A 20,941-nucleotide genomic window follows, 5' to 3' on the forward strand; every position below is an offset into this window, starting at 1 on the left:
TTGTTTGGGGGGGGGTGTGGGGGGGTGTGGGTGTTTGGTTGGTTGTTTAAGAGCTGCAATACAATAACCAATTGATCAAGTGAACAGAACTGCCTGTAGGTCTTTGTAACAGAAGCAGAGAGCTCCAAACCCGTGGGTGGAGGACCTTTTGCTAGTGGTCAAAAATACAAGAGCAGCAAGACAGACACTCCTCATTCAATTTTCAAGAGTCTAGCAGATTCAAGGTGCCTCAGAAACAACCTTGAACTTTGCTAATAGGAATAGTAAGTAGCAAGCTCTCAAAGGTTTTGTTCACCTTCTCACTAATTCACATCCAGCTTCACACCTTACACGAAAGTCAAAGTGTCTTGGAGCTATTTTTTGTTTAAGTTTCATGAGCACGAGCCACTGGTATCCAGTGGAGCCTGATACAATTACATTGGCAAAGGCAGAAAACAAACCAAGTGGCAAAGGCAATTTACTAGCCCTCATACAGATCATTTTAGGATCAGTATCCTCCATGAAAACATAAGTTACTTGTAATTAAATCTAGGCAACAGGAATGTTGCAGGTCCCCCATAAGAGAGGTCCAGGCTCAACATCACCCTGGCTCTGTATAAAGAGGTCTGAGATCTGACTGTGCTGCACATAACAGGCCCCTTCCAGTCAGGAAGATATTCTGAGCACCAGTCTAAAGTCTCCAGTTTAGTCTACATCCGAAACAGGCAGCACTTCCAAATGATTCCCTTTCTTGCTATGCCCAGAAATCCCCTGAGTATTAATAAAGCCTAACCCTGTTCAACCTAGGAAATCCCAAATGAAATAGTGTAACAGCATGTATTACACAGAGGAAGCCCAGGTATGACCCAAGTACCCACCTGCTTTGCCATCAGATTCTTTATTTCCTGGTTGCAAACGACGCTCCCCACTAGTGAATTATGCCAGGCTCCGCAGCACCAAAGAGACTGATAATTGGAGTGAAACATATGGAGGAAAAGGCTAGCTACAACTACCAAGCGGTAATTCTGACCCAAACTCCGTTGGGATATTAATTCACTCTTCAGGGTCACGATGTTCTCTCAAGTGAGTCAATTCCTCAGATGCCTACTCAGCTGCTACTCAGTTCTTACTCAATCTATTGGCCTTTGGCATTATAGTGGGGAATCTGAGTTCAGTAAGCATTCGCCTTACTACACAGTTAGTAAGAAAGATCTCTGACCTCAGAGACAGCTTATGTGGAATACTTGATTAACAGACCTGAAACAATGCTCTTCTGAGGGACCACGCCTGGACACAAGCATGCAGAGTGGAAGATGCCACATTCAGATGCTTCTTGTAATCCACTATGCGGCAGCACAAAGGAAGCAGTTCCCAAACTGTGGCATGTGCCCTCCTGCGGGCTCACTATAACTCACAGTCACAAGATCAGGTAAGCAAAATGCAACATAACTCCACTATGCAATGCAGTAACAAAATAACGGGAATTTCAGAAACCGAAGTCCACATGTACCGCCAGACCCAAGGACATTAGTAGGGAAACAGGCCTGCAGGAGCTGGCCCGGGGTAGAAAAGTGGTAGCAGCTCAGGGCTCATAGTTCATGCACAAGAGAAGAAAATGAGGAAGATTCAGGCTCAGAAGATGAACTACAAGATACAGCAAAACTCTTAATCATATGGCTCTGAGTAAAGCAACAGCAATAAATCATGCACAAAAATAAGCATGCATTTTTCAACAGCTTTCATGCCAATGCTGCAATTTGAAACAGTCGTTAATCAACCCAAACTACAAGAACCTTCAGTTTCTTCTGGAACTTCATAGCAGTTCTCACCCAGCTGCTACACATGAGCTCTATATACCTCAGGACTGTCACAACACATCAGAAGTGAAATAGCTACACTCAATATTGTCTTTACTGAGGACAAGAACCACATACAAAGTTTCACTTGTGTATTTTTAAGGATCAGAACTGCTAACAATCAATACACAGAGAGCTTGATGAAGCTATCTACACCAGCTACAGTTTTGGGGAATAAGTCTCAACAGAAGATGCAGGCTACTTCAGGAGTTGGATGCATTTGTCCCACAAGTTCTACTTTGAAGTAAATGAAAAAATGCATCTTTAGACATTGATAAGACCAATGTAAATCACACTTCTTGTTAAAAACTCTGAGCAATACAGGGTAAATAAATGTAATTTATTTCATGTAATTTCACCGAGTGGTTCCAGGCATTCCCACAATTCAGCCGCGAACAGAGCTACCTGTCGTCACGCATATGAGGGCTCAAGAATCGGGACGAGTCATCATCATGGCTGCTTTGCTGGCTGCTCTGCTGACTGCTGCAACATGAGACAGGAAAACAAAAGCAATTAGACAGATTTGTGTAAGCCCCTATGAAACACTCCAGTTTAAAGCCAGAAAAACACAAGGTTCATACTTCATATTTGGGGGTGCAAAAAGAAAACAGAAGACAGTAAGTTCATATGTGATTTACAACAGGGCATGATTGAAGCCTCTTAACCTCACTTAGTGACACTTTCCTAAAAGCTTTCCAAAAATACAGACACGACCTTGCACATTGCCTATACACAGTGTTTCACTGTGCCATCCCAGATCGGTTTCAAACAGCTTAACTTTCAAACACTGAACTGCTGCATGTTCGTATACTCCCCACTTCTGGGCAGCGGGACAAAACAGCAGTTAAAATGAACTCTTACTAAGAATGAAGTGGCCAACGCTACATTTCTGGTGGAAAGTTACATGCTGAGCCCACAAGATGTCACTCTCCCTCTTTAAATGGGTGTTTTGGGGGTGATTTTTTTTCCCCCCCCTGCACACCTATCATATGGAGTTAGCCTTATTTCCTTCTAGCAGCCTTCACCTGGCTCCAAGAACTCATCAGGGTTCGTGCTTCTCATTTCTATAGCTTCATCTCTTTGCAAGAGCTTTCCTTCTGAGCAGGAGATAGATCTGATTCTGCCTTCAGGTAACAGTCTGCAGCGTAAAGAGCGGATGTGCCTGGGCTAGTTTTAATCTGCTTTGCCTGGGTACCACTGGCTGCGCTGTCATGGCAACGCAGCTTTAGCACAAACTGCACAGTCCCACCAGGGACACTGGGTACACTTGCCTGAGCACACAGGCTGTACTAAAAATGCTGTGGCTTCACTGTGGGTAGGACCTAAACTGTTCAAATACAACTAGTTCAGGTATACATACACGTGCTTGCAATCACAGCTTCTATTGCACATCACATTGCCCAAAGGCACAGAAATACAAATACAGTATCAAAAAGGACCAAACTGCATCTTCTCATTGTAAAAAGCAATAATTCTCAGGCAGTAACACCTATTTTGAGGGGAAAACATAGTCCCGAAACACTGCAATAGGATTTTTCCATGAAGTCTACTTGTTTGGTTGTGGGGTTTGTTGTTTTGTTGTTGTTTTTGTTTGTTTTCTGGTTTTGTTTGAGGGGGGTAGTTTGTTGGTGGTGGTGGGTTTTTTTACCTAGCCTTGACCTTTTTAACCACTATTAGGAGGATCCTGTCTCTTGGAAGAAAACACTTGCTTCTGCTGTGCAAGAAGCGTTCTCTACCTTCTCTTGCCATTCCAGCAATACTCTCTCTCTCCCCCTTTAAATTAATTTCTCAGAAAGGAAAAACAGAATTTTTCTTCTCTAAACGTACTCTGTGCTTGCAGAAAGAAATTATAGCTACACCTACTTATGCTTTACAACTCAACTACAGAAAGGATACCTCAAAACAGTAACAAGTGTATTGACTTGAATAAATTAAGTCCCATTCAAAAAAAGTTTAGAAGTTTATCTATAATCTTGTCTTGATACTTCCAAGGAATGACAAAATACAGCCAAGCAGGCAAGGGAGGAACCAGAACCAGCAAGTACCTCAGTGACAGATGACAACTACATGCTCCAGTACTAAACACCATTTCTTCAGCAAGTCTGTATAAATAAATGGCTCTAACAAGTCCCCATCTTTACTTTTTAAGGATCCGAACCCCTAAAATTCCTGTCCTCCTCCTCACGAAGTATACTTACTTGCAGTTAGTTTGTTTCCTTGGAAGACTGTTCACAAGTTTTAAGGTGAGCACATCACAATCCTTTAACATGACCCTTTTGCTTTTTTATTCTAAAAAAAAAAAAGCAGGGGAGAAAGGGAGGGACTTTCTCTTCCCTCTATGAGATCAGAGTTTTTGCCAGATAGGTTTGCAGTTTCCTCTGAAAAGAAAAAACCCAGTGAGTCTTGCTTTCATCTAATATTTTCATCTATCACCTCAATTTTGACCAGCTTCCTCTCTGAGGTCTTCAAGGTCTTACTGAAGATGACCTTCCTGAAAAACAATAGGTGTCCTGGGGACCCACTTAGCATTTGAGAGACACCACACACACCTGGCACTGTCCACTATTTTTGCTGCCTCTTCAGAACATGAGGCAGAAAATTGTTCCTTACTGTTCAGATAAAAAGGAAAGCAGGCTGAAGCTTCCAGAAGAAAGTAATTCGTGATCAGTATTTATAAAATCCTCAAACAAGTAATATAGAAGTTAGCCTTTGAGGTTGGATGTACAAAACCACAAGACTTGTGCAATATTTATGACTTTCAGCTACAGATTTAAAGTACATGCATTGCACAGAAGTCATAGGCATGCATCTTGTGTGGGCACATACCCACAATCCCACAGGGAATACGTGGCTTGCTTCCCCATTGCACAGTATATAGTTTTACCAGCGGAGTCAAGCCAGGTAAACATTTTTGCAAGAGCCTCTCAGCAAGGGGACAGATTTAATTTTCTGCTCCCACACCCACATACTTAGTCATTCTTCTTTTCTTAAGTGTCTCACTGTAGAAAGGATAATCAGAGAATAAGAATTCTATATTGGCTACAAGCTATAAATCAACAGCTGGGTAAGAACAATATATCCCAAAAAGCAAAGAAACATCTTTCCTGGACTTCTGAGCTTATTTATGGCCGAGTGAACTGGTTTGGAAAGAGTGCAAAAGGAACCACACTTTCCCTCCTAATTCAAAGGAATTATCACCCTTTTGATTTGAGAAAGCATGGCAGGGACTGTTTCTATAACTACTTGTTTCTTCATAAAAAAACCTCCCACAAAACTTTGCCATTTCAACTCAGATCAAGCAGATAAAACAAAACTTACCAAAAGAGAATTCCCAATATATCACAGCCCAACAATAGCACCTGCAATGCTGGTAATCTCATGTGAAAGTTTCCTTTTGGACAGCTATTTCAGATGAACCTTGGACCTTTCCATGCTCATCCACCCATCATTAAATTTCTCGTTCAGAAAGTCCTCCAAATCAAGGTTTAAAATTTAATGGAATCCAGATACTGCAACACATTGCAATACACCACCTTACCCCCTTGTCATTAGTGAACACAGTATTACAAGCAGTGAAACAAACTCAGACCAGGAGAGAAATTAGTTTTTACCCACTTGTCTATTTGATAGTATTCAACATGAGCTATGTTTCACTGCAAGAGTGTTTGGCATGGAAGCTTTGCAAAAGTTAGTGAGCTCTTCAGACAAAGAAAATCATCTCAACGTTCTGAATATCAGACAGTGCAGCTGTTAAATTCCCTAAAACGTACAGAGCAGTTGAAATGCAGAGCCTATTGTTTTATTATGCCTTTCAGTCCATTTTAAGTTGACCTGCTTTTAAGATGACCGTGTTCCTTTGAGATGGTATAACAACAAGTTACTGCTGTTATACTGGTGCTAATATAAGGGGAGATAAGAAAGGTATGATTTGTGCTAAAAAGTAATATGGGGGAAGCTTTTAGACAGTCACATCAGTTTTGCATCTACAGATAAGACCAAAACCTGGTTGAAAAATCTCAGGAAATCAGCAAAACAAGCTTATCTCATTCCAAAGCTCAGCAATGATAAACTTGAATTTGGACAAGGCTTAAATCTTTGGGTACACAGGCCCAGCGTGCCCCTTTCTCTCTTATAATTTCAAAGATACTAAACGTTACTTTAAGGCTTACACCCTGTGGTTTTTCCTCAATTCTCATGCAAATATTCAGACTCATAACAGCACTTACTACTTTAGAAACTGATGAAGAGTTTTAAATACAGATTAACCATGCCTTTTAATGATTAAATCTTTGAAGAGTCTACTTCCACCACTCCTCCCAAACAATTTAACCAGGTAGCCCTAGTACAAAAGAAACATTTTGACTGACTGCAAAAACACATGTTCTGATCACACACACCCTCCCCCTTTGTTCAAATATGTAGATTTAAAAAAATCTATTTTGCATTATTTGCAAGACTTCTGGATACTGAAGAAAAATAACCGAGAGTCAATTTTGCAGTGGAAGAAGCTCTACATTGTTTGAGCAACAACAGTGCATCTTCATAGCTGTATAAAGGAAAACAGATCCTCAAACATCTTCAGAATTGAATTTGTATTCAATGTTCTATTTCTTATTTTCTTAACAATATCAGCTCAGTTGCCAATTCATATTTCCACCACATCAGAAGATCCAACCACCACTGTTCTACAGAAGGAATACATTCCAAAGAACACCTGTTCTGTCACCTTTGTTTTCTACCATCTGTAATTTGTTACAAGTCTTAAATAGTTTTTATTGACTTCATGACCCACATACACACACATATACTTAGATGAACACTCACAAGACAGTTACACAAAAGAATCATCTTTTCCAAATCTTGCCAGAAGTCAACGTGAACTGACTGCCAGTACTAAAAGAAAGTGCAAAACTTGCTTTTGTGTCTTAAATATTTTAAAGATTTCTCTCACACTTGGTCTTGGGAAGTTATGAGCTATAAACTAGATTTTGTACTATTCTTATCCTCCTGCCTCTTTTTTTAAAGTCTCATTTTATTCTGAGACTTCAGTCTCTGAATGATAAGGCAGAGCCAAGATCTCTTATTTTATGCATGAATAGGCTTTTAAAACTACACAGGTCTTCTAGAAGATATTTGTCCAGATTTCACAAAGTTCAGACACTCAGGTCAATGTTTGCACACTAGGAGCCTTCTGGGACTTCTACACCATGCTTTTATATCCACAGGTGTTTGGCAAATTTTTATTCAGAGAATATTTTTTCAACAGTGATGGATGAATGGGGCAAGCAAAGAAATGGGAAAGAAGTGGCTGTATCCTGGAAGATAAAATCAGTTAATGAGTCTGGAGAATTATTCATAAAAATCTGTGGCCTTCAGAAGGCTATTGTTATGCACAGCTATTAGCAAAATGTTCAGGTCTGAACCCAGATGAATATTTTGTATTCATTTTGTTTAATTAACCCCTGTATTCATAAGGCTTTGGGTTCAGTATTAAGCATTTTGAGAAGGAGAATAATAGACAATTGACATCAGGTATACATATATTCTTCAATTGCTTTCAGCAACTGTGGCAACAGTTTTGGAACTAAAAGCTACTATTTATGAAATCTCACAATACGTGAATATTTTTATCAACATAGATAAAAATAGCTTTTAGTTTGGGAACTAAAAGCTATGCAGGTTATAATCAATAGAACCGTGAACTTGCATCCAGGTTTCTGTTAAAATTTACAAAGCTTTTTGGCTATTTGAACAACTAAAGGGTTCTTTTTGTCCTCACAGCTGCAAGCACAAAGACTTGAATCTACCTGCCTTAAAATATATCACAAAATAGTTAGGATGTCTGAAGAACTGCGACCAGAAAAAGCACAGCACTACCAGTATCTGGTGCGAGTTATCATTACTTCCAAACTAGCAAAGAAGTTAAATACATCATACCTTTTAAATGGTATTTTTATATTGTCAAAATCCATTATTTTAAGCCAAAGCTCCCTTTTAATTAAGTTTAAAAGATTCATAATGAAAATGGAACATTTTAGACAGTGAATTCCATGATAGGCAAACAGTCTTCATTTGAAAACTCTTCTGGTAAGTGTTCTTACCTATCCTTCCTTGGCAACATAAACACAAGATAATAAAACTAGATGGAACTTTAAGCCTCAGGTGCATCAGAAGAAAAGGTTCCTCTGAGTGTTTTCCCACAGGGGGCTTTAGGAGCTTGTCAAAAGACAAAACAACAATTTTATCTTTCAATTTCACCCTCCTACTCTGCTCATCCTCCCCAGAATGTAGCCCCCCCCTCATATTTCTCATGATACAGCAGAAATAGACCTCCCAGTCCCAGCTGCCTAACAGCACCTCTTTGTCCTTGGCAAATTAAATTCCTGTCATCAAGAGCACTGTGTTACTATGGTTGCATAGATGCATAAATGACTGTGCCATTAAAAATGTCAAGGAACTGTCAGGTGGAAGGGAAGGAGAACAGAGGATAAGGGACATGAATCGGAAGTCACTGACCTAAGTTCCAAGGGATAACAGACTCCCTCATCAAGAAGGGCTGTCCTTTGATAGACCTAAAGCTTTCAGTTTGTGAATTAAAAGCCAGAGCACCTTCAGTGATACAGCTTTCCCATACAGCTTTCCCACAGGTGCTGCAAGTTCCTACTCTCAGCATACAAGTGTAAAGTTGTCAGGGGAAACATATGCTTAACACCGAAGGCAGCAAGCTAACATCAGGCTTTATTAAAAAAGTTAAGGAAGATTCGTGTTCAGCAAACTGTAACTGCTGAACTGACACCAAGCCCTACGGGAGGCAGGTACCACAACATTTCTCAGGATCACAGCACCCCTTCTGTTTACAGAGCCCTGCGCCATCCAAGGACTGACTCTGGAGGAGTTCCTTCAAAGAACCAGGTGGCAAGCACCCCGTTTCTGTGCACTTTTCACTAAAGTTGAAATGGGGATATGCAGAGGCAAGAGGAAAATTGGTACCCAAGCTCATGCAGTGAATCAGTGCAACAAGTGAAAGGCAGAGCTGGAAGGTGCAATTTCAAGTGCCTTTTTTAACCTAAACTTGGAGCGTGCACTACCTGGAGCCTACTGCCAGCTGCCAGCTAACATACTGCCAGCATTCCCAAGAACCAAAGGGGCACTTCCTACTCCAGACCTTCATATCTTTTTAATAACTCAGTTTCCTAGATGGGGGGGGATGTAAAGCAATGTTTACAGCCTAAACCCATTAGTAATGATCAAAAAAGATAAGGGACAGTTGCGTATATCATATAGTCCATCATCATAATTCATACTAATTGTGTCCTTTGCAGTCACATTCAGAGTTGGAGAGTCAGAGTCTCAATCTGTAGTAGAGTCATCCTCTCTCCTTGCTGGAGAGTGTTACAAGGGGCAGGATGGGCAAGTTTTCTCCTCTCACTGTATTCATTTCACAAATGAACACATCAACATCAACCTTCACAACTGTCAAGCCAAGCCTTTTCATCAACATCATATTCAACAATGAACAACAGACATCTTGAATTTCAAAACACAATCCAGTGGAAAACAGCTGTGGTAATGAACACGATGATTAATTGCTAGATACCATCGACAGGCACAGAGCCATGTAAGACATGAAATTCAGATGGTCCCATGGTAAATATTTGCTGACTAGATAAGATCAACAGCATTTAAGTTCCAGGCTGTTCATAAATTAGTCAATTTTGATACTCTTGTGTGACCGGTCATCCTAAACCACACAAATACAAAAAGACAAATATTTAAAAAGAAAACCACAAAGTCCTGCACAAAGGCAGTAAGACTCAGCCAAAAACAATAACAGACCTGGTGGGATTCACAGCCACTTGGCACAAATTATCATAAACAAATGACAAAAAGCCTGCAGTCACAGCAAACAGCACATCAGTACTCTTATGAAGATATGCATGCATCAATTAAAAAAAAATTCAGTTCACTGGAAGCACAAATTAGGTCTCATTCGAACTTGCAGGTTCAAAAAGGAAAAGCATCACATTAATAGCCAAGTTGCTACTAAGCCATCATTTGTGCACTCTCACATTTCAGATTAGAAGAGATACCACGTAAATGGAAGTTTGTGCTTATGGACTCTCCAAAGCTACCAAAAGCAGAGAAGATGGGCTGCTTACTACAGAGATCTATAAAAAAACCCACCACACACACACCACCAAACCAAAAAAACACACCACCAAAACACACACCCCCCCACAAAACACCCAAGCTTTTCCTGTTTTTGCTTTGAAGATGCAAAAGAGCACAAATACCAGCTACATACCCAACTAGGTATTCAAGTCCCAAATTCAATCCCTAGGATATTCACACATCGATCACACTGCTTCCATTTTCTCCAGAAATCATAGCTTTAAACATAGTTTAAAAGATTAACAAGGAGACATGTATTCCAAAAACTTGTGACAGTATTAAAACATCTAATAATCATTTCTGCCCACACCTCTCTACACTTCAGAACACACCATGTCTGACATTTGTCCTCCCTAAAAGCCCAATTAACCAACTCCAGCTACAAGCACAACATGAAAGAAAAATGCAACCCATTTGCCTCTTCCATTATGAAATCCCTATGGAGCTGCCAGTTCCCTCACACAACTGAGATTAACAAGAATTTTATCAAAACTCAAAAAAGCAAAAATGCACTGGCAATCCCAGTATGCACACATCTACCAATTCCTGCAGCAGCTTGCTGCGTTTCTAACAAAGCAGAAGCCCCACTTCCTCTCCTCTGACCTAAAACTGAAACATGGAAGTTCATGAAAGCCCGAGAAACCAAGAACTACAAAATTTAGAGTTATTCATTTTGCAGCCTCTTAGAATTGTATGACATGAAGTGAACAAAACCTTAGTCCACCAAGCCTTTCCAGTCTTCTCTTTCATCTCAAGCAGCACAGGGCTTTAACAGTTTTCTCTTCATCAAGTACTTTTTCTGAGGTTAGTAAATACTGCCACTAACATTATCTAAAGACAGGAGTTGTCTTGGATTGCATTTCCATAGTGTGAGAGGCCTTACAGCCTCTACTCTTGCAGCTTTTTGGGTTTTTATTTTTCACATTTAGCAGTTACTTGGCGGGGCGGGAAATCACATCACTACCTCAGGCTTTCATGGGAGCTTCTTCCTATAGAAAACGCCATGATATTTTTCCTAGGCATGGAAGGAAGAAAAAGGTGAACAAAGCATTAATTTATTCCCAGAAACATTGAGTGAATTTCAGTTTTGTTAAGGAAAGCAAAAGCATTATGAACTACTTGAAATTAAAGATTTCTTTTTATAAAAAAATTCAAAATATCTAAAACATTTATTTGTAAATAATATTTTTAGCACAAGTTGCAACAAATCAGCAGTTCACTGATGTATCTCAGTAGAGTGACCAAGAAACTTCACAAGTGAACTTTTTTCTTAAGGAAAAAGTAGAAATTTTACCTCTTTCTGCCACAGAATGTGAATGGTAGCAGCCACAGAGCACACGGCTGAACAGTGCTAACATTCCTCCTAATGTGTCATTTGTTTCATACTATCAGATAAGCTATGAAGATTTCGTCTGTCAAACCTCTATGGCTGTGTGTCCGGCAGCTCAAGAAACCTCCATCTCCTCAGCACATACCCTTTCCTAAGATGAGATGGAATGCTTCTAATATACGTCATTTTTAACACCTCATGTTAGAGGCATTTTAGGACATAGGCGAGTCTTTCCCTTTAGCTGAACCTGTCATTTAGGACTTCAGTAAGCATCAGGGTTTCTAGCAGACAACCAAACCGAGTACACTCATCTTCACAAATATCAAGAGCTACAGCACAATCTATTCCCCACCGATCCAACAAAATACACAAGTTTTACATTCTCTGGTGCACCAACATTTTGCATTTCATTATTAAGTAGTCTGGATGCTGCGACTGACCAACAAATTTATCTTTTGGACAAGCATTAACAGAAGACAAACCAGGTGATCTTGGAGGGCTCAAGGGAAAGGGAGCTCTGGGAAGTGTCCTGATGCCCGCAGTCCCAACAGCTTCCAGGACCTCCTGCAAGAGCAAATTCAGCAAACAATAACAACAAGTCTAAGTGATTCAAACCTTTTACCATCCTTGGCATTCTGGCTTACTTCTTCCCACAGTAGGGGAGCACGTTCAGATTACCACTAGTACAATCTTTGCCCAACATGGGGCCTCACGGGAAACCTCACGGGAATGCCTCACGGGAAACCGTTCAAGAACGAAAGATTTACCATACCTCAACTATTACGTATGTACTGTTGTTGAGCATTCACACGAGAAGCCTAAGTCAGGCAATGATAGCACAGGGCCCACCTATTTACTCTCAGCTGCTGCCAATGAAAAGGTGGAAGCACAGGATCTCATTCCAATACTGATCTTAGGCCAAAAGGAGAGCAGCCCTTGAGGCCCAAGCGATCTACCCTCTCTCAGCAGTTCTTGCCTTACACGTCAAGAACCACATGCCGTTCCAGAGATTGCTAGCAAGGGTGGCTTTAAGAAGTAAACAGTAAATTAAAGCAGATACACTCTCACATCCCCACATCAATAATGCACGTTCATTACACACATAGCAAAATGCTAACAGATTGCATCTCCTAGGCAGTGAGGAAAGAAATATCATCACGCCTTAATAAAAAATTTGTACACTTGTGTGCAGGGTTCATACTTTACAAAGCTGTATGCAGATAAATAACTTCTATCATTACCTGGGTAGCAAATGATGGATGAGGAGTATAGCTAAGAAGCTGCCTGCATCCCTTATAAAAATCATCCTGTTTATCATCCATATAGGCCGCCAGAGCACCAAACTTGTAGTTTGGATCACCATGCTTTTGTACAAGGACAAGTCACAGGGAAACTCCTACCCCTGAGAAATGGCTTCTTCCTGCTCTTTCACCTTGAACAAAACTGTCATAGGCAGGCGAGGCTCTTACATGTCATCTCTGCTGCTTAATGAAAAGAAATAAACAGTCTCTCTTCTGCTCTCACTATTAGCCACCTAACAGCCTTTAAAGAACCAGCAGGTAAACAAACCTTAAAATTATCCAGGCTGTTAAAAACTAACCAGTGCTATAGAACATTTTGTAGGCTGGAGTTTCCGGATGAACAAAGCAGCCAGCCTTCATCAGACCTGGAGCATTACAGACAGCCTTTCCAGTCGTAAAGCATTTGTTTATTCACTTGGATGCTTACTGTATGCTAATGGTCACAGAGCTATTGCTCTTGCTCAGGGGCATGCAAGCAACACACGCATCACTGGAATAAGTCAGCTGGTGCACAGTTTGCTCTCAACTACCAGCTTTCCTGGGAAAACCCTGCCACACAAACAGGTAGATATCTGGCCACATAATGGGGGTAAAGGTTACCGGACTCAAAAAAAAAAGTGCTTGACAACAATTTAACTAGAAAGAGTGAGTGACTGGAAGCCACCCGCATTCATTTCTCTGGTGGGAACTGCATGCTGATGGCTGCCCCCTTTACGAGGTGAAATTTGGGAACCTTAGCATTTAATAGTGTACCTACACTCCTAGCAGATGTGTGGCACACTGACTGCACTGGGAATCCCTGTTGTGATGGTGTTACAATTAACCAGCTGGACAGTTCAAGCATCATCCCTGTAGCTCAACCCCAAGACAGGTCTTGGTGGAAAAACCACTGGATGAAATGCTTCAGCCTTTACTCTAGTACAGTAGTCCTTGTTGCCTGCAAACAAATGAATAGTACAGTAAATGACATTACCAGCATCTGTTACAAGCAGCAACATCATAATAAAACAGCAGCAAGAAAGTGCCAGTGCTCTAGATGACCAAGTTTAAAGTAGGGGAAGGTAGACAGGCAGTGCCTGATTTACAGAAAGCCAGCTTCCTGCCCTGTATTTTAGAACAGGGTTTCACACGCAACAGCCTCCGGGTGCGGTAAGGTTTACCCCACGGTGCTAGCTGCTAGTCTCTTTCAAATTAACGCCACAAAATCCTTTAGGGTTCATCACTCTTTCTGGGACTAACTCCCCACAGATTCTGCTTTCTCTGTGTTGTTTCCATGCCTGCTAAGTTTTGAAAGCCCAATGATGATCTTTGCATTCTGCAAGCCCAGAGGCTCAGCACAAAGTGACAGCAAACTGTTTTGGTATTTTTTTTTCCTTTGGACTAGAAAAGGAAAAGTTCCATCTGAAAACATGTTTCCCATTGCAAAAGGGATAGATTTGGAGCCTGCTACATATAAAGAAAGGAGGTGCCATGCTGGCTTTGGTATGCTAATGCCACCTAATCCATCAATCACTTCAGCTTTTTTCCAGTCACTGCTTCAAAAACATAACCAGGGTTAAGGTAGAAATATCTTAATGATGAATAAGCAGAAAGCTGTCAGCATAGCCACGGAGATATCACGTGCACATAAATGAACTAAGTTTTCTTATATATTCACACCAAAAGAAGTGTGTCTTGGCCAGTCTCAAACACATTCACCATCACTAAGTCTAAATTAAATCCTCCAGCTAAAAAACAATCCTCTCTGTTAAGCTTCAGACCTCAACTTTGTAATTCTGACACTTTAGCATATACCCTATGCATTACCCTTCCCCTGTTTTCTATGCTATAAATGAATCACTACTTCTATCACCACAGCTAAGTGAAAAATCAGTAATATTTCTCAATCAAGATATGTTTTTCCACGTTAACTTTTAAAAAGAGGTATTATCAAATCCTTGATGGCATGCATTTATTGATGAAACTTCCCCAAAACTTAATAAAATGACAGACTGACCTTGGTAAAGGGACCTCATGCAAGAAGAGTTACCACATAATCAGAGTGGATATTGGTGGAAAAAAAAGCTCTGTCCTATTTAAGTGAGTCAACCTAGTATGCTGGGTGCAGAAACAGAGACAAGCTTCTTTTTATGGAAGTACAGTACATAATTTCAGGCACAAACCTACACACAGGCTGCATGGGAGCTGCAAAGCAGCAAAAGAAAAACTGGCCCACACTAAGCTAGTATAAAAATTTATACTGCAATAATTTCTCAGAGAAACCTTTAAAGTGTCTTGTGTATTTCAGGCCTTCAGGAAAGGTAGGTTGTTCCACTCTGCAGAGTAAACTACGCTGCCTGTTGTAGACCCCGACTGCACCTGCAGAGGGTTACATAAGGTATAACTTTGTCTTTGTATGGCCACACAATAACTTCCTGGGCATTAATTTTCCTGTGTTGACAAGCTCTTGGAGCTCTTTATGAATTATTTGTCCCCTTCTGAGCCAAAGGACTGAGTGACTTTAAGTCTGGAAAGCAGCCAAGAACTGAACCCAGACATCCTGACCTGCAGGCCCACCTACTAGCCACAGGGCTACTTTGTTTCTCTCTCTTGTCCTCACTTCTCCCAATGGTAGCAACTGAACAAAGGATTTCAGAAGAGGTCTCAGCAGCAAGAATGAACATCACCAAAAAACTTTGACAAAGGTTTGACATCATCACTCCCTGCCCTGGTAATCCCAGCAGAAAGGTCACCTCCTCTCTCTCAAGAGTCTCTTCAGGACACCTTAATAAAGTTAAGACTTATCACCCATTCTTTCAGGACAGTCTCCCTCACTCAGAAGCAAGTTCTTTTCACCAGCTCTGTATTACCTGTAGAAGGTAGGCAGAGGACCATGAACAAGGACAGATCCTAGCACTGCTGTTTCTAACATGCCTGCTGTTTGCACATAAAGATTAGGCCATTTGGTCTAGCATCAGCAAGTCCAACCAACTACACGTTACCCATTCCAGCCAACAGGCAAGGACAAAATCCCAGAGAAGCACGCCAAGATTTCTAGTGGAACAATAGACCCTACCTACCATTTGGGGACAGGCTCTTCTTGGAAGCAGGGAAGGGAAAGCAGCCAAAAACATACCTGCTCTCACTGTATTCCTTCTTCTCTCTCACACGCAGCCACTTCCGAAGGAGGAAGCGCTTGCGCCGCGGGGAGGCACTGGGTGTGGAGCAGTTGGACCATGGAGTGTCCTCATCACTGGAGGGAGTGATTTCAATGGATGGGAGCTGCAGGTATTCCTTGCTGGAGGAAGGAGAATCCTGATACCTGCTGGCCTCCAGGCTCTGCTCCTGCACATTCTTCATCCGCCTCATCTTGAAGCGCTTCCTGCGCAGGGTCGGGGTGGACGAGCTGGACCAGGCACGGCCACCCTCCACCACCTGCTGCTCTGGGACTTGCAGTGCTGGGAGCTGCAGGGTTTCTGTCATGTTGGCAGCTGGCATCAGATACCCTTTCTCTTTCTGCTCCCACCCCCAGGCACACTACCTCTGATCTCAGTGTAAACCACACCACAAAACCACAGCTTGTCTTCCTCCTCCCTCACCCAGTCCAGTACTGCCCTCCCTCTCAAGCAGGAAGCCTCATGTTCTTCACGTGCTTTCATTTAACAAACAGCAGGGTGGGGAGAGGATGTTCAGGACACAGACATGCCACCGGGGAAGCCAGTTTCAAGTTTCTTGTCTTTCTCCTCTCTACAAAAGAAGGTCCCTCCCCTGTGCCTGGGGTCTCTCAAAGCAGTAGGTTTAGCAACAAGACAAGGGTTGCTGAAGGGTTGCCAGCAAGAGCTTGCCTCACTTTCAGCTTCCCCCTCCCCTTCTGCCTTCTGTCCTCTTTGCCTAATGTTGGTTCAGGAAAGAAAGTCTCCCGGGGCTGTGCTAGGAAACTCAGCTGTGGTCTTCTCAAGAGAGGAAGCAAGTATGGAGTGGAGCGGCGTGGAGCTGTGAGGAGGTCAGAAAGAGAAACAAAGAGAGGGAGGGAAGCAACAATACTAGATAAAAATCAGGAGAAAGTAGGAGGAGCAGCATGTTCTTTTTCTGTAGCGGGTAAGACATACGCAGGCAGCTGTTGCAAGCGTAACTGCACGCTTAATCCCAAGAGACAGGGTTTATATTACCAAATATGCTGCTGCTACAAATCAACCACATGAAAAAGGGTAAGAAGGGATAACAGCCTGCTCTAGAAGCCAATTGGACAGGCTTTCCCCTTGTCCCACCTTCCTGCTCAGACAGCCCACCCTGTGGAGGGAGGGTGCAAACTTGGACTTTCAGCCTTCTTGCACAACTAGGGGGTTTTTTTGTCCCCATTGACTGCTCACAGAGAAGGAGAGGGATTGAGGAATAGCTAAAAAGGCAGTAGCAGCAGGTGGCCCTAGAACTGGGAGGCTGGGTGGTTTTTTAGCTCAGGTTTGCATGAGTGAAAGCTGATAGAAAACTTCCTGGAGGGCAACACTGCTTCCAAAATGACAGTGGATGATGGATGGTCTCAGGTCCAGGAACCAACAAAGACACCACAAAGACAATTAGACATGCAGAACAGATTTTACACCAGGAGAAAGACACGTACTACATAGAATATTCCCAAGCATTTAATACACTAAGGAAGCTCTACCAAGGGTCAAGCACTGGGAGGAACAGCAGCCTCCGGACAAGCCTTGCAAAATTCCCGTAGGAAACCAAACCAGGGAAAACAAAGTGTGACAGATCTCCATCAAGATCCCTTGAGTTTCACTGAATGCTCCTGAACGAAGCTGTATTTTCAGGTCACTTTCAGAAAGCGACATAGGAACTTTCAGGGAGTGACTAGAATTCAGCTGTGTCAATTTCAAGTGTGCTGCCAGGAGGAGAAAAAAAAAAAACTCTAAATCAACCTGATACAGCTTTAGTTTTCATTGTTCAACAGCCTGAACCTTTAAAAATACTAGTTTCACATTAGAAAATATTTGTCAACCAAATCAAAATATTTTTTCTTGCATGGGCTGCCTCAGTTTTGTTTGAAGATAAACTTCACAAGAACTTCAAACACCAAAAACTGCCATCTAGGACATCGATAACTAAACATGTCAAATAAGGAAGATTTATAACAGTAAGAACAAGGGGGAAGGAAACAATGTTTCAATAATATGTATTTTTTTTAAATCCTCCATTGCTATATTCTACTTTGTTGTACTGCCCTTTTTGTTCTGCTCATCCTGTAAGTTAATAGCTTGAGCAACTCTTTCTGTAGCTCCTGTCACCTTGGTATGTATGCATCAGGTGTGCGCACACACAGAATGCCTTCTACAGACACCCACACTTAAATAAAAAAGTTAAATAAAACCATTTTTTCAAGTCCAAGAAACAAAAATCTACACATTAGACAATGTCAATATTCCATATTTGAAGACTTGCACAAGTAGCTGTGCATCCTCTCTGCCTCTCAAGAGCTGATACCTTTTCTTCCTCCTCTGCAGTATGGAGAAACCTGACCCTGAATGTACTTCAGCCACCGTGACATGAGGTACATTCATATCACCAGACGTTCAGAAGCCACCTGTACATAACATTACTGGCTACCTTTTAACACAGAAAATTAACTTTCATCACCTTCCCATGGCATCCGGGAATCAAAACCCCACAATATCATTCCTAAATTTTAACCAAGAGTGAGGATGTGCAACTTTGGGGGGAAGGGATCAGTAGCCCTTTGGAGGCTATCATAAAGAAGTTTTGCTCCCTGTATTAATGAGCTTGATCTCCTGTGGAATCTTTTATCAAAACCACAAGATTCTCATTTAATGGCAGAAATAAGTGCAAATAAGAAGGGTCTAAGTTTGCAACTTCTGCATGCTTTCTTTAAGTAATAAATTGCACAGTGGACATTGCAAACCTTCAAAATCCCCACAGATGTTATCTAATCAAGAAGAGACTCATACCACATTGCTCTGGGCAATAGTAGCATTTGGTAATCACTTTCTCCGGCAAGGAAAAAACGGCCCTTTCACCAGTCCGCTTTTTGTTGCCGTGGCCATGCCAGTACAATTTCTTCACCCTCAGCCTTGTTGAACACTAGTTGAATTCAATTCAGCAAGACAGGACTCCTATCCCACCCCCTTCACCCATACAAAACTGAAAATAATTCTCTCAGGCTGTGCCATGAGAATCCTTCCACCTAGGACAGGGTAGATATGCATGGGGACTATCCCTTTAATTCCAAGTACTTCACTGATTAGTAAGCAACACTGACTTGCACTCCAACATTCTCGGTGCATTTTTATTTTGGAGAGAGGATGCTGGCCACCTGTCTGATGCTCTCAGAAAAAAGAGAAGCTATGTAATAAGAGACAGCTCAAACACCTGATCCACAAAGCAAAAAAATACCAGCCATGATCAAGCACTATTTCTGTACAAATCAACAGCACGATTTGACTGCTTCCATGAGAGCCTGTGTGTTGTTAGATCCTTGTTTAATGACTACTGCAGTTTAATGATCCGTCTAAGGATAGATACATTAGAGCAGCAAATGGTTGTCAATGCTTCAGGTTGATTAACAATCTCTCTGCCTTTCTCCTAACTCAAACATTCTGGGTTTTCCAGCACCCTCAGAAGAGGACTTATGAATTGAGCAAAGACGAAAGAACAATCCTCTGAAAAACTAAAAATCCCTTCCCTGAAGGAAGACTACGAACCAACGCCAGCACAGATTCTTTGGCAGTCCTTTCTATAATAGCTTTCCCATGCATTTAAGGGACAGTAAAATGTCATCCCTGGTAGAGATTAATACAGAGTAGGAGAAGGCACAGAGTACTGTAACAAAAAAATTTGTTAATTAAAACCAGTTATTTCTAAATACAGGAAACACATACAACTTATTCAGACGACTAAAAGTCACTCAGATGCACAATACCTGGCTACAAAAGCTCTGTCAGGTCAGGCAGGGAGATAACGGCACTTACAGACTTGGAAAAATTCAAGCCATATCTTCCCATTCAAACTGCCCTTTTCCTACAGTTCAACAGCATGTTTAACTTATTTTCCTTTCTGTGCACACAGCTGAAAGTGGCAGCTTCTGCATGAGAAGCCTGCCATGCCTACAACAACAGAGCAACCCCTGGTAGGTCAAAACTCTGATTTTCCAATTCCAAAACTTGCATGTTTCTTTTTCTGTTTAAATTCTGGAGTAATTTTGTGAGTTTAATTTAAAGACTAATATATTTATCTGCATTTACTTTTGCATTCCAACAGTTTTCTGCCAGAACAGTCACATTACCTTTGGAACTGGAACACTTCCTTACACTAGGACTTCAACCATCCTTTGGTCTCTGCATATTAAATTAGAATGAGGCCTATTACAATTTGATGTACGACAACTTGCAAATACGTGCAAGGAACACATATTGGCTAACCAGTCTTACTTTACTTTAGTGCCCTACAGATCTGTCCCTTTAGATTATGCACTACCAAGCAGCAGTTGCTATCATTTGAACATACACAGTCAATTTTATTTTGGATATGTGATACTGGATACCTGCATGTGTTGTTCGCAAACCCAAGGACTATGTTACAAGACAGATGACACAAATTTCACAGGCTGCAGGGCGAGAAATACCAGCAGCAGGCTGATACCTCAGTGTATTACAAAGCAAGATGGAGGCACTCCTAGGGCCCATGCATTCCCCAATTCTTCCCTGCTCAGTACAACATTTCTTCAGGACTTGCCACAATCTCTTCCACAAGCAGCCCAGTTCAGAAAGTAGTCTTGCCCATTGTTTAATGACCATAACTCCTGATTACTTGGGTTAAACACTGTCTCAACACCTCTTCCTTCATCTCCCAAAACACATGCTGTTAAGGAACATAAATGTATTTTTACCCCAAAGGACTCAGGACATCCCCTCCATGCCACCCAACCAAACAACAGAACAGTTTTCACTGTAGTTTGACCAAAAATAATAGAAGTGCTTTCAATCAAGTCTCCTGTAGTAAGAAACCAGCTTTTGGATAAATGGCATAAACTGCACTGGCCTCTGCCATAAGACTAACACGTCTGTCAGATACTTGTACTCACAGTGCAAAGCACAGCCTACACATGTGCTAAGTGCATTACAGAAGGCTGCCTGATCCAAAAATCTAGGAGCAGTAACTCTCAACTCCTACCAGAATCACATCATTGTCATCAACAACAGTGTGGGTAACAACATGGGACAGAAAGGAGTTGCAACAGGCTTAGCCACATGGTATCCAATCTCTCCTACCAGAACCAAATAAAACTTGTGGAATGTATGTTGTATTAC

The 20,941-nt window shown here is 41.6% G+C and overlaps 1 protein-coding gene across 8 annotated transcripts in view; it reads right to left on the reverse strand.

Moving 5' to 3' along the window:
• GRAMD1B (GRAM domain containing 1B) overlaps positions 1 to 20,941 on the reverse strand; it is a 143,463-nt gene that overhangs the window by 89,398 nt on the left and 33,124 nt on the right. For 3 of the 8 annotated variants that reach the window (XR_012045868.1, XR_012045867.1, XM_072884352.1), the window contains exons 1-2: positions 15,754 to 16,623; positions 2,241 to 2,318 (exon numbers count right to left, since the gene is read on the reverse strand). Coding sequence is in view for 6 of the 8 variants with exons in the window: in XM_072884352.1 (XP_072740453.1) it covers positions 2,241 to 2,318; positions 15,754 to 16,115 (440 nt within the window). In the remaining 2 variants the exon portion in view is untranslated. Of the gene's footprint in view, positions 1 to 2,240; positions 2,319 to 11,819; positions 11,902 to 15,753; positions 16,624 to 20,941 lie in introns of those variants that run through there. The other 5 variants (XM_072884361.1, XM_072884353.1, XM_072884358.1 and 2 more) reach the window with 5 other exon arrangements.

Source organism: Ciconia boyciana, chromosome 20 (assembly GCF_034638445.1).
Source record: "Ciconia boyciana chromosome 20, ASM3463844v1, whole genome shotgun sequence".
Lineage (NCBI taxonomy): Eukaryota > Metazoa > Chordata > Aves > Ciconiiformes > Ciconiidae > Ciconia > Ciconia boyciana.